Source organism: Pristis pectinata, chromosome 13, assembly GCF_009764475.1.
Source record: "Pristis pectinata isolate sPriPec2 chromosome 13, sPriPec2.1.pri, whole genome shotgun sequence".
Taxonomy (NCBI): Eukaryota; Metazoa; Chordata; class Chondrichthyes; order Rhinopristiformes; family Pristidae; genus Pristis; species Pristis pectinata.
In genome coordinates, this window is record NC_067417.1 from 12,056,670 (window position 1) to 12,071,233 (window position 14,564).

The 14,564-nt window shown below is 42.4% G+C and overlaps 1 protein-coding gene across 2 annotated transcripts in view; it reads left to right on the plus strand.

Moving 5' to 3' along the window:
• The first annotated feature begins 5,957 nt into the window (after positions 1–5,957).
• Positions 5,958–14,564, plus strand: part of LOC127577229 (chromodomain Y-like protein 2) — a 126,168-nt gene continuing 117,561 nt past the window's right edge. For both annotated transcript variants that reach the window (XM_052028231.1, XM_052028232.1), the window contains exon 1: positions 5,958–6,162. In XM_052028231.1, the coding sequence (XP_051884191.1) occupies positions 5,998–6,162 (165 nt within the window). In that variant the 5' untranslated portion in view covers positions 5,958–5,997. The remainder of the gene's footprint in view (positions 6,163–14,564) is intronic.

The window sequence follows — 14,564 nt, forward strand, 5'->3', positions numbered from 1 at the left end:
GATACGGTATCAGTTGCCAAAAAGACCTTCCAATTGTTCAGCAAAGATACTGTTCAAATAATTTGACTCCAAAACTTTCAGATGGGTAGCTGGAAGATGTTAAACCATGTAAGGAATGTTGGTGTCACTCTGCTGTAATTTATATCCCTGTAATCCTAGTAAAATACTTTATCCAGGGAAAGATGAATATAACCTCATTTAGTATTTATTCCATTATAATTATGCTAGAATTTTAATGGATTCCATATAAAAGGCTACAACTAACCTTAGCTGTCAAGAGCTTTTGTGTATGGTAATGTAAATTTATAACCTCAACCATCAATGGTGACTGGTTTCAACACAATTCACAAATAACAGGATGCTCCAATCCATCAGTCTATTCTCAACCATTAGCAAAGGGGTGGAAGGTGTCACACATTGTCCTAACCAGAAGCACTTACTCAATGATATCTGCTCACTGATGCTCATTTAAGGTTTCACCAGCAGCCCTTGGCTTCAGACATCATTGCAGCTTTGGTCCCAGAATGGACAAAAAGTGAACAATGGAAGTGATTGTGTGTGACATCGGTATGGCACTTGAATAAGTGCAGCCTCAAGAGCTCCTGGTAAAACTGAAGTCAATCAAGATCGAGGGCAAAGCATGGAGTCAAACCCTGCACAAAGGAAGGTGGCTGACTTTGTTGGAGGTTAATCACCTCAGGAACAACACTGTAGGGCAGTTTTCTAGACCTAACTATCTTCATTTGTCTCCTCAATTAGCTTGTTCCATACTAAGGTCATGAGTGAGGATGTTCCTTGATGAGTGCGCTATTTTCAGTTCATTTGCAACTAAGCAGAAAAGGAAGTACTCCATGTCTACATGCAGCAAAGGTTGGGTGATGATCAGGCATGGGCTGATAGGTGGCAAGTAATGTGGTGCACAAGTGACAGGTAATGACCATCTCCAACAAAAGGAACTCAGCATCCAATAACGTTACCACGGCCAAGTCCACACCATCAACATCTGGGGGCTCAACCTTGACTAAAATCTTAACCAGACCAGCCACATTGTGACAACAAGAGCAAACCAGAGACAGGAGCAAACCAGAAGCTGGATGTCACATGGTGAGTGATTCACATCCTGACAACCTAAATTGTGACCATTCTCAAGAAGGGAGTGAAATCTAGTTCAAGTAATTAAAGAGGGTCTCTCTGCTGCCTGCCACAGGAAAGTCATTGCAAGGGTTTTCCTCAACCACTTCCTCCCTGTGACTGAAGAGCTCCTCCTCAAACTGCACTGTAGATTCTGTCCATCAAGAGGTACAATGGATGTGACCACATCATGTGACAACTCCAGAAAAAAATTTCAACAGGAAACGTTGCCTTTATCAATCCAACTAAATCCTTTGACTCTGTTATCTGAGAGGGATTGTGGAAAATCCACAATTTTCGTTGCCCTCTGACGCTCATCTTCATCCTGCAACTTCTACATAATGGCAAGCAAGCAGCGAGTCGACAATAGACCCAATCCCAGTGCAGACTTGGGTCAAGGCTATGACATCACCCCAACACTTCCCTCTGTCTTTCTTGTTGCAATACTGCACCTCACCTTCAAGAAGCTTCCTGATGGAATGGAGCCACTCTACAAGACAAATGGGAAACTATTTGACCTCCACTCCAGCTGTGTCTGAAGCTGACACTTGCATATGTGCAGATTCAGAGTCCAAGCTCCAAGTATTCATTGACTCATTCACCAAAGTTTGTGAGAAGATGGGCCCTATACTAAATATCTGCGAAGCAAAGATCCTCCATTGCTCATTCATCTTCTGTACAACTTTGTACTACTTTTTCTTTCCTTTCCAGTTTTGACAAAGGATCCCAGACCTGAAACATAAACTCTTTTTCTCCTTCCATAGTTGCTGCCTGACCTGTTGAGTGTTGCCAGCAGCTTTTGTTCCCTTCTGACATCCAGTTGGTGTAAAGTGTTTAATCCTGAGGTTGTGAAAGACTTTCACTGCAACTTTTATTAAAATGCAAGACTTTCTGTATCTTAACCACTATGTTTTGCTTTTTGACCCTTGTGTCAGCTGTGGCTCAGTTGGCAATGCACTCGCCTCTGAATCACATGTTTTATGTTTAAATCCTGAGCCAGAGGCTTGAACACAAAAATCTAAGCTGATACTCTATGGAGTGCGATACTCTTGCCACTTTTTAATGAGATGTTAAAATAATGGCCTGCCCAGCCTTTTAAGGAGGATATAAAAAATTCCGAGGGACTTCTTTGTAGGGCAAGTGGCCTACCTAAATTTATCTCTCAATTGGTATTGGTATTGGTTTATTATTGTCACTTGTACCGAGGTACAGTGAAAAATTGACCATTAATAAAAAATCTAAAAGCAAAAAAAAATACAAACCCTGGAAATCTGAAGTAAAAAAAACAGAAAATGCTCAAAACAATCAGCAGGTAAGGCAGCATCTGTGAAGAAAGAAACAGAGTTAACATTTCAGTTCATGAGAACCAGGAGAAGTTTGAAATCAAACACATTTTAAGTCACAGAGAAGGGAGAGGGGTGAAGATAACAAAGGGAATGTGTGTGATAGGATGGAGGTCAAGAGAATCTAAATGATACAGGTGGTGGTGGTAGCTGGGAGAAAAATCTGGAGCAAGAAATAAACCACTGGAGGAAATCAGCGGGTCAGGCAGCATCTGTGGAGGCAGAGCGATGTTCGACATTTTGGGCCAAGACCAAGTCCTGATGCAGGGTCTCGCCTGAAACGTCAACCATCCCTCTGCCTCCACAGATGATCCCTGACCCACTGAGTTCATCCTGCAGTTTGTTTTTTGCTTCAGTTTGCAACATCTGCAGTCTCTTGTGTCTCTGAGAGAAAAATATCTGTCTGCTCATTATATTACCACAGTATTCCCGTCATTCCTCCTTCCAAAGTACATCATCAGCTGTAAAATGTTTTGGATCTTGTGAAAGGTGACATTTATGTGACATATAGGTTTTGCAGAACTATCTTTCTTGCATTTCTTTTTTCTCCTATTTCTTTCAACATCTGAATTGCCTTGACACAGCCTTTCCCCTGGGATGATCAGAATAGGATCCAATTTATAGGTGTAATTTTACTTAACTTTAAAAATGCCCTGCATTTTATTGCATGTTGACTACCTGGTTCTGCACAGTTCTGGTCACCCTATTACAGGAAGGATGTGATTGCGCTGAAGAGAGTGCAGCGATTTACGAAGGTGTCGCCAGGACTGGGAAATTGTAGCTATGATGGATAACCCTGGGTTGTTTTCTTTGGAACAGAGAAGGCGGAGGGAAGACTTAAGTGAGATGTAAAGGCTTAGACACAGTAAATAGGAAGGACCCATTGGTGGTAGAGGCAGAAACCCTCCTCATATTTAAAAAGTTGCCTGTGTGTGTACTTGTGAAGCTGTGATCTGTAGAATTATGGTTCAAATGCTTGAAGGTGGGATGAATTTGGGTGATGCATTTGTCAGAAGGGACGAGGAGAAATGGGATAGAGTATGGCACAGTTCTAAAGAGCATGCAGAAGCAAAGGGACCTGATGGTTTATATGCATAGATCTTGGAAGGTAGCAGGACACATTGTGAAAGTAGTGAGAAAAGCATATGAGTATTGTGTCAGTTCTGGTCACTACACTTTAAGAAGGACATGAAAGTCCTAGAGAGGGTGCAGAGGAGAACTGTTCCAAGAAGAAGGGATTTTAGCTACAAAGATAAATTGGAGAAGAAGAGATTATTCTCCACGGAGCACAGCAGATTGAGAGGGGATATGTTTAAGGTGTATAAGATTATGAAAGATTTAGATAAGGTAGTCAAAGAAAAGCTGTTCTCAGTAGCTGATTGTGCACAGACTAGGGGACACAGATTTAAATTTCTAGGCCAGAAATATGGGTGGAATATAAGACTTTTTATGCAGCAAGTGATAATATGAGGTTGGCGGAAGTGAAAACGATTAAAGATTTTAAAAGGCAATTGGATGGGTTCCTCAGGGAAGTAAACTTGCAGGCTATGGAGAGAGGTGAATGGGACTAATTGTTCTACAGTGAGCAAGCATTGACTCAATCTCTGAATGGCCTCCTATGTTATAAAGACACTTTGACTCTAGAGTAACAAACAAGTTGTTGGAGGAACTCAGTGGGTCAGGCAGCATCTGTGGAGGGAAATGGACAATTGACATTTCAGGTCCAGTCCAGATCAAGGGTCTCGATCCAAAACATTGACTGCCCACTTCCCTGAGTTCCTCCAGCATTTTGCTTGTTGCTCCAGATTCCAGCATCTGCAATCTCTTGTGTCTCCATTTGACTCTAAAATATAGAGGAAAAGTCAAGAGAGAGACATAAGGTGCATTCCATTGGAAAGTCTAGTCAACATATTGCAATATAACATGTAAAATTATACTCTGATACCAAATCCATGATGCTTAATGAGGCTGTTCATTACATGATGAAATCTTTGAATCTGCCCACCAGTCAGACAATAATCAGGGGAGACACCAGCATCTCTGGAGAAACTTGACTGTTCCTCAGGAGGCGACAGGTGGTTCAAAACGTATCTCAAATGACTTTCCAGAAACCCAGAGAGCAGCCTACACCAGTAAATTATCCAGAAAGTGCAAGAAACACTCAGCAAGTCAGCTAGCAACAGTGGGGAGAAAAACATAGTTAGGATTTCAGGATCGATTACCATTTATGCAATTATCTGCCAACTCAGCTTGTATTGCCGACATATATAGCCATCATGTTTTCCATTTATTGTGGATGCACAGTGACTGCCTTACGTGCTCAAGAACCGCGTAACACAAGGACCTGCAACATTCGCCACATGTTCGACTCAAATGGGGGCAATTTATTGATCACGTGATATGAAAGTAACATTTCTGGGAGGGCCGAATTTTTCCACCTCCTTTAACTTTCACCACCTGGCAACAGACCCCTTCCTGCCCCCTTTCACGACGATCACAACTTTTTTTGTGTGAAAATGCTCTTGCATTTTTGGTTTTGCACCACATGTTTTCCTGCAAGCCCAGCAGCGGTGCCCACAAGGACATCGCCTATATTTTACCCCACCCCCAGCACTAAACCGCGCAGAACCAAACTAATCTTTGCTCATAGTTTCTTGCCGCCTCCAAGTCAAACATAATTTTGTTTGGGAGGGGGGGGATTAAAAAATGAGTAATTATATCACAAAAACACATGTATCCGAATAGAATATGCAAAGTCAGCTCCTGTACAAGTCAAATATTAAGCTTATTTGGGAGTGAGGAGACAATTTTTTAAAAAATGAGCATCACAAAAATACATGCATCCCAACACTATATGCAAAATCAGCTCCTGTGCAAGACAAATATAACCTTGTTTGGGAGGGGGAATTAAAAAATGAGTAATTATATCGCAAAAGCACGTGTATCCGAATAGTATATGCAAAATCAGCTTCTGTACAAGTCAAATATAACCTTGTTTGGGAGGGGGAGACACATTTTTAAAAAAGTAACATCGTTTCAAAGACACATGTAGCCGAACACTACGTGCACAATCAGCTCCTGCAGTCTTGACACTTACCGGGGAAACTTCGATGTAAGACATGATTAAGCAATTATCTGAAAATCGCGTTAACATGTAGAAAGATACTCATTCAAAGCCCATTTTAGTGACTACTTTAAAGTACTTTTTCGCTCCGACGTCGCTCAAAGACGCGACTTAAAGAGGTGACAGAAGGTGTATTTTAATTTTTATTAAATCCGTATTTACTCCGGTGGCAGCGGCGGCGGTGAGGGGATGGGTTGGAAAGGGGCTCCCCAGGTAAGTCACTGCTGGGGAAATGTATCTTTTTTTTATTTCGCTACTAGTTCTCGCACGTGGGGCCGGGCGTGTAAGTGTCAGGCGCTGGTGGATTGGATGGAGCGTTTCGCTACTTCCTCCTGTTACAGTGTATCGAGAGTGAGACGCTGGCGGCGGATTCTGCGCATTGACCGAGCCCCCCTGTATATGTGTGTGTGTGTGTGTGTGTGTGTGTGTATATCAGCCTGCAAAGGAGCACTCGGGCAACCCGGCCGCCGAAACAACAGCAGCAACACCAGCACCAGAAGCAATCAAGCAAGCAGGCAGCGACCGCCTCTGGAAGCGGGCATGGCTTCAGGAGACCTATACGAGGTACTGTTTTAAATTAATCATTACTGTGTGTGCTTATCATCCCCCCACCTCCTCGAGCAGAATAGGGGGGGGGGGGGGTAAGGAGTAGAAAGTAGCCGAAGCTCTTCCGAGGCTTGCTTGCATTTTTCCTTCCTCTCTCTCTCTCTCGCCCTCTCTTGCACACGGGGAGAAACATTGAGAAGCTTGGGATGGGAGCGCTGTCGCTTGCTTTCTCTTTCTTGTGAAATGCATTGCACGGTGATAGGCCTTAAAAAGAGAGTGAGTTAGCGGTTGTATGTGAAGGGGCAGATAGGTGCAGCACTTACGATAACCACAGCCGGGAGAGAGGAGGAGGGAGGGAGGTTGGCGAAGTGGTGTTTGGGGAGGGGGTGTCGAGAGCAGCAGTAAATTCTGAAGTGTGTACGCACTAATTTATTGACAGAACTGCTGACGACTTTTCTGTGAGCATCAGTGTGCAGGAAGCTGAGTGGATGGAGTTTCAAATCTCACTATTACTCCTTATTTTGCATTGCATTCTCTCACTATTGTTTTTAGCCGCGGAAGATGCACTTTATTTGTAGATATATGATATATTTATAACTTGCATTATTCTGGATGGAGGAACGCAAAGCAGTGGTGCCGTAAGGTGGCTTTATATGCATGCCTGGATGAGTGATATGATTGTTGAGGCTTTCAAATCCCAAAGTACCGTTAAAAATAATGTTGTCTACTGCTCCTAAGGGGAATGATATACCCCCACACCCAATGTAGAGTCGCAAGTAATGTTGGCAATGCATTTGTGCAGAATATGGATTGATTTTTCTTGTGTGTTTCTTGGGGTGGCGGGGATGGGGGTTGGGTCGTTATCAGTATCCCATTGACCACATACTTGGCGGATAAAATTATCGCACTGTATTTTGATAGAGGGCAAGTTACCCGGGGCTACATCCCGAGTAATTTTGCAAGTGTGAGTAATTGCATCTCCAAAGTGGATGTCCAGGGCTGGAGGTTGGCGGGGGGATTGGCTTCGCCATCGTTGAAATATCTCCAAATGGAAGAGTTGCGACTCAAGATAGCGACAGGGGGCAGGGAAGGCGTGACTACCACTGAATCATGCGATGGAAATTTGCTGCTTGACACATGGGGGTGGAAGTGAAGCAGTAGAGCGCGCTTCGGGCTAGTGGACAGTAACGTGTATCTGTGTTTGGGTCGATTTTTGCGTGTGGGGAGGAGGTGGTCCCAGATATGGTAAAACTGCCCTCCTCAGTTGGAAGCTCAGACTGTGGGTTAACTGATGCTCCGGCACAGTCGCTGCTGGCGTTGGTTGGAAGTCTAACAGGTGGAATGCACATGGCATGTTGGAACATCAACTTGTTCGTTTGGGATTACGCTATGTTGTTCAAAGAGGTGACTGTACAAGGATTGTGATCTTCCGAAGCCAATTCCCGACGTGGGTGCAACAGTGTCCCGAGGCGCAAAAGTGTCGCATCTCTTCAAAGACTCCACAAGATTTGAAACCCGCATGGTGTCATTGAAAGCAAACATTTTGACATGCATGCTTCATTTTATGTCGGATTGCAGTTAAGAGATGGAATTCACTTGGAAGACGGGAAAGAGTTTTCAGTAGAGTTCGTCGGCTTCTTTCTAAAGATTTGATTGTAACCAGCGATATATTGCGTGTTTATGTTGATTCCGAGATCTGTTGAACTTGATGGAATATGGGTTAATTGTTGAAAATTTCCGTGTGGCGTCTCCGAAGCTGTTGGTAGGGCCCCACCAACTGCACTGTTGCACTTAATTGAAGACGAGCAATGCGTCCATTAGCTTGGTTATCCAAATGTTTACAGTATGAGATAGTTCTGGCCTTGACTGTGTAACGTTGCTTCCTGAACACTGGAATGAAGGGCCGATCAGGCTTGGTGGATCAAGAAATGCACCAAAGGTCGGGATTCATTTCGCCCTGAGCAAAACTGGAAGCATGCAAAATTGGAACTGCATTGGCTGTCATTGTGCATTGTGAGAGGACTGGAAACCAACTCTATTCCCCTGTTGATGAGGATGAAACCAGATGAATGAAAGTGGAAGGAAAATGAATTCTGAAAAACAAGACCTTGACCACAAAACAGAAATTAGAATCAAATAGGAGAATTTTTTAAAATCTCATATTGACAACTTTGGGTGAAATTAGTGTTAAAACGCACATTGAGTTGTGCATTTTTGGAAACACATTCACACTTTTACAAATAATATACATCTATCAAATTTTTGACCAATTTCAAAACTGATTTTCGGTTGCATTTTGAAGCTGAAAGTTCCGTAATCCATTCTCAGCGGCCTTAACATTGTTGAATGTGGTAACTTTCTTCCCCACGCACTGGTGTTGCGTTAAAGATATTGATGTTCACGGAAGGATGTCAGTCAGCTGTAAGTGCAGATTGGAGCTCTCAGCATTATTGGTCTATTGGGTTGGAAGCATTCATTCATGACAGGGTCATCCTTTTGGACCACTTGGTCTTTCTTTTTTCTGCCTGTTAATTTAATTTATCATAAAATTTTCATATGTATAGTTCAAACGAATATGCTAGATCATCTTTCATTCTTCTAAACTCTAGAAAGCATAGACCTAATCTGCTCCATCCTTCATCGTGGGACAAACCTGTCATCACTGAAATCAATCTTCCCTGCAATTCATTGATCATGAATATATCCATCCTTGGGCAGGGAGACCAGACTGAATACAGCTTTCCAGGTGTAGACTCACCATGGCTCTGTATAGTCTCTATTCTTGTAGTCAAATATTCCTACTACAAAGGCCTACACACCATTTGCCTTCCTAATTGCTAGCTGAGGCAGGCACGGTAGCATCGTGGTTAGCATAATGCTTTACAGCGCCAGCGACCCGGGTTCAAATCCGGCCACTGTCTGTAAAGAGTTTGTACGTTCTCCCCATGTCTGTGTGGGTTTCTGCCGGGTGCTCTGGTTTCCTCCCACATTCCAAAGACGTACAGGTTAGGAAGTTATGGGCATGCTATGTTGGCGCCAGAAGCATGGCGACACTTGTGGGCTGCCCCCCAAAATCACTACACAAATGATGTATTTCACTGTGTGTTTCGATGTACATGTGACTAATAAAGATCTTATCTGAACTTGCTTGTAAGCTTTGAGTGATCTCTCACCTCTCAATCTCTTTTTTTCCTACCAAAGTGGGAGACTACACATTTTTTCACGTTATAATCCACTGCCATGTCTTTATGCATTCACTTAGTCTATCTATATCCCACTGAGACCTCTCTGCAAGCTCTTCAAAAATCTCACTGCCACCCGGAATGTATTAGTAACAAACTTGGACATATTACACTTGAGCCCCTCACCAAATCATCGATGGAGATTATGAACAGCTGGGGTTCCAGTACAGATCTCTGCAACTCCCTGCTGATCACAGCTTCCTAACCCAAAATGACTCATCAATTTCCACTCTCTATTTTCTGGCTAACCAATCCTCACTTCACATCAGTTTTCACCTCAGTGATATGTCCACTAACTTTGTCTAATAAACTCTTCATGACACCTTAATGAAGGCTGCCTGCAAGTCCAAATACACCACATTATCTGGTTCACCCTTGTCTATTCCACGTTTTACAACCTCAAAGAGCTCCAGTAGATTTGACAAACTTGATTTGCCTCTCGTAAATCCACGTTGACTCTGCTCAGTCCTATTATTCCCCTTCACCACTTCCTCAACAATAGGTTCTAGCTTTTCCCCAGTAACTGCATGTAACCTTTGAGTGATTGGTGTACAGATCTCCCATCTTTCAATTGTTTCCTGCCTGCCTCTTTTTTTTAAATAGTAAGATTGCATTTGCTACTTTCCAATCTGTAGAACCTTTTTCGAATTTTGGAGGATGCCACCCATTGAATCCACCATCTCCATTGCCACCTCCTTCAAAATGCTAGGATGCCAGTCAACGTGTCCTGGGAATTTAGTATCGTCCAGTCCTATTAATTTCTTCAATACTTGTGTTTTACCAATGCTAATCCCTTTTGAGGTTCTCAGTCACTTGAGACCCATGGTCCTCCAATTTCCATGAGGTTTTCTGTGCCTTCCAATACATTTCCTTATTCCCTGATGTAATTTTGCCTGCCTCCACACTCATTAACTTTTGTTAATCTTTTCCTTTTTGTGTATCTGAAGAAGCACTTGTACTCAGGTTCACTGATGATACAAAGCTAGGTGGCAGTGTAGCCTGTGCATAGAGACTTCTGGGGACACAGACAGGTGAATAAGGTGGTTAAAAGACATGTGGGAGGCTTTCTTTTATTAACCAAGGCATAGGTCTTAAAGCAGGGAGGTTATCTTAAAACTGTATCCAACAGTGGTTAGACCACAGTTCGAGCACTGCATACAGTTCTAGTCACCACATGACAGGAAGTGACTGCACTGGAGAAGGTCCAGAGGAGATTCACAAGATTTTTGTCAAGGCTAGAAAACTAGCTATGACGAAACATTGGATAAGATGGGGAAGTTTTCAGTGGACACAGGAAGCTGAGGGGGAACTTAACTGAGATGTGTAAGGTTATGAGGTACCTATATAGATAATTAAGAAGGACCCATTTCCCGAAACCAGGAGGCATTGATTCAATGTAACTGGTCAAACAATTGAAGAGGAGATGAAGAAATGTATTTTCACCCAGAAGATGTTAACGATCTGGAACTTTGCATGAATTTATGTTCAAAGATCTGTGACCTGTACAGACACAATGGGCTGAATGGTAAATTTTCTGTCATTCTACTCAATACTGTCTGGGAAAGGAATACCCAACAACAACAGCTCCCAGTTATAGATTGTATTTCGTACAGCAAAAACAGTCCAAGGCTCCTCACAGGAGTGTTAGCAAGCTGAATTTATCACCATCTGATCTGCGTAGGTATTAGGACAGACAATCCAAAGCGTGGTCACAAAAGTTGATTTCAAGTTGGTCTTGAAAGAAGAGATAAGATAGAGAGGTTTAGGGAAAGAGCTCCAAAGCTTAGAGGCTGTGGCAGCTGAAAGCCAAGCTGTTGATGGTGAAGTCATTAAATTCGAGTCCAGAATTAGAGGAACAGCGACATTTCAGGGTAGAGGACTGAAGGAGGTGACGGAGACCATGAAAGACCATGGAAAGATTTGAAATCTGGATTTGAATCCATTCCATTCCTGTTTGTATTGGGGTTTAAACTTCATCCCTGATCCTTCCCAGTCCTTTAAACAACTGTGCCTATTGTGCCAGCCAAAAGAATTCATTGTTTTAACTCAATATAAACACATGGAATAATGCCATTAAATATAGCAAATATCTTAATGGAATAATTTGAGTGGAAACCCAGACTGTGGTGGAATATTTCTTGTGTAACTTAGTTGATAAACATTTAACTTGTTTTGTCACATTTCAAAAGCAAATAGAATTTAAGTGGACCATAATTTCAGATTAGCAAACATAATAGTGACATTGAAAAGGGAGTGACTTGCTGCTTCTGAATGATAGAATTAATGTGGACCAGCACACATTACATGTAATTACATCTGCTAACTCAGCAGTTTTGCTTGAAAGATATTGTTGTAGTCCTAACTATGATCTCCTTAATGATGTCTTCCTTGAACTTTCTTATACCTCTTCCATCCCTACTGTTCCTTCCACTCCTACATCTGACAGACAATGTTATATGTTGTTTCTATTAGCAAGACTGCCCACATTTTAAATGCAGGCAAGTCATTAGCCTGATTAGGGTACCGAAACACTATTCTGGATTATTATTAAGTAATTGTTAATAAAATATTGCCCGGCACCCTTTCATGTTGCAAGTGGATCTAATTATACATTAACAGCAGTGCATGAATGTTACCTCAGGTAAGAAATCGATTATTACAAGATGCTGAAAAATGTATGTTTGATTAGCCTATAGGCTTTTATGTAGAGATATTTGATGGCACAATGATTGTCAATTGGTTATATCTCTTGTGAAAACTAAAGACACTCTGCATTGTTCAGTGGCACTGCTTTTTGTTCTGTTATCTCTGACCCCATTGCATCATTTCATTAATGAGTAGGCAAATGTCAATAATTTCTTGTTAATAATAGCATAAAGTCTGAACAGTGCTCTGGGAAATCAATTGCACTGACATATGCTGTATCTTCAAATAGATTGTATTATGGCTCAAGTCTGATTGTTGTTTAGATCTGGAACCTAATACTACATTTTATTTGATTTATTGACTTGTATGAAATCTTAAATGTTAAGATAGGTAAAATTGGACCACATTGTACCTATTTCATTTCTGAAGTTTGTCATTGCATGTTCTTAAATGTTGCTGCTGAAGTTGGAAGCTCTTCCAAGATTCAGTTTGACACTGCAGGACTGAGCACTTGCAGTGTCAACTCTAAGCAGGCAGGGTCAGTAATATAGACTGTTTCCTTCAGGAACTGAATCTGTTGACATTGTGTCTCGTGGAACATCTTGGAGAATTTGTGCTGGGAAACATTGAAGGCTTTCTGTGGCCTAGTGCACACTTCAGTAACCTAGGCTCAGAAAGTAATGAGTAATGTTACTTTAAGAATGTAAGACATGGAAGCAGGAGAAGGCCACACCACCTTTGATGGCTGCCTTACCGTTTCCCACCCTTGGGCCTGTGAGATTGCTGAAGAAGACCATTCAGTAAAACCATGGCTGATCAACTTTCCTATCACATCCTCAAATGCCTGATGCCTTTTAATATCCAAAAATCTGTGGACCTTTGGGTTGCATTTACACGTGACTTAATCAACAGACCTATAAGATTCCAAGGATTTACATTCTTCTCATCTTAGTCCTAAATGGCCAACCTCTTATGCTGAGATTACAGTCTCCAGTATTGGTTTCCTCTGCTGAAAGCAAATGGTTCTTAGCATGTACTAGTCAGAATCAGATTTATTATCACTGAGTTATATGTTGTGAAATTTGTTGTTTTGCGGCAGCAGTACAATGCAAACACATTAAATTGCTATAAATTACAAAAAATAAATAGTGCAAACAAAAAGGAATAATGAGGTAGCGTTCATGGACCATTCAGAAATGTTTTGGCAGAGGGGAAGAAACTGTTCCTAAATCACTGAGTGTGGGTCTTCAGGCTCCTGTACCTCCTCCCCGATGGTAGTAACGAGAAGACATGTCCCAGATGGTGAAGGTCCTCAGTGATGGATGCCGCCTTCTTGAGGCACCACCTCTTGAAGATGTCCTCGATGGTGGGGAGGGTTGTGCCCATGATGGAGCTGGCTGTGTCTACAACCCTCTGCAGCCTCTTGTGATCCTATGCATTGGAGCCTCTGTACCAGGCTGTAATGCAGCCAGTCAGAATGCTCTCCGCCGTACATCTATGGAAATCTGCAAGAGTCTTTGGTGACATACCAAATCTCCTCAAACTCCTAATGGAGTAGAGCCGCTGACATGCCTTCTTCATGATTGCATCAATGTGTTGGGCCCAAGATAGATCCTCTGAGGTATTGATATCAGGAACTTGAAGCTGCTCAGCCTTTCCACCGCTGACCCCTCAATGAGGACTGGTGTGTGTTCTGCTGACCTCCCGTTTCTGAAGTCTACAGTCAATTCCTTGGTCTTGCTGACATTGAGTGCGAGGTTGTTGTTGCAACACCACTCAACCAGCTGATCTATCTCACTCCTGTACACCTCATCACCACCTGAGATTCTACCAACAATAGTAGTGTCATCGGCGAATTTATAGATGGCGTTGAAGCTGTGCTTGACCATATAGTCATGAGTGTAGCTAGAGTAGAGCAGTGGGCTAAGCACGCATCCTTGAGGTGTGCCTGTGTTGATTGTCAACTAGGAGGAGATGTTACTACTGATCCGCACTGACTGTGGTCTCCTGATAAGGAAGTCGAGGATCCTGTTGTAGCAGTAGGCAAATTGTAGTGGGTCCAGGTCCTTGCTCAGGCAGGAACTAATTCTAGCCATAACCAACATCTCAAAGCACTTCATCAGAGTGGATGTGAGTGCTACCGGGTGGTTTTGGCAGTATGATTAGTAAGTTTGCATATATCAAGAAAATTGGTGGAGTTCTAGATAGTGAAGAAGATTGTCAAAGGATACAACAGGATATAGATCAGTTGGAAATTTGGATGGAGAAATGGCAGATGGAGCTTAATCTGGACAAGTGTGAGGTGATGCGTTTTGGGAGGTCAAATGCAAGAGGAAAACATACAGTAAATGATGGAACTCTTAGGACAATTGATGTGCAGAGAGAACTTGGGGTTCAGGTCCATAGATCCCTGAAAGTGGCAACACAAAGAGTGGTAAAGAAGGCACACGACATGCTTGCTTTTATCAGTCAGGTCATTGGGTATAAAAAGTTGGCAAGACTTGTTGTACTTGTATAAAATTTTGGTTAGGC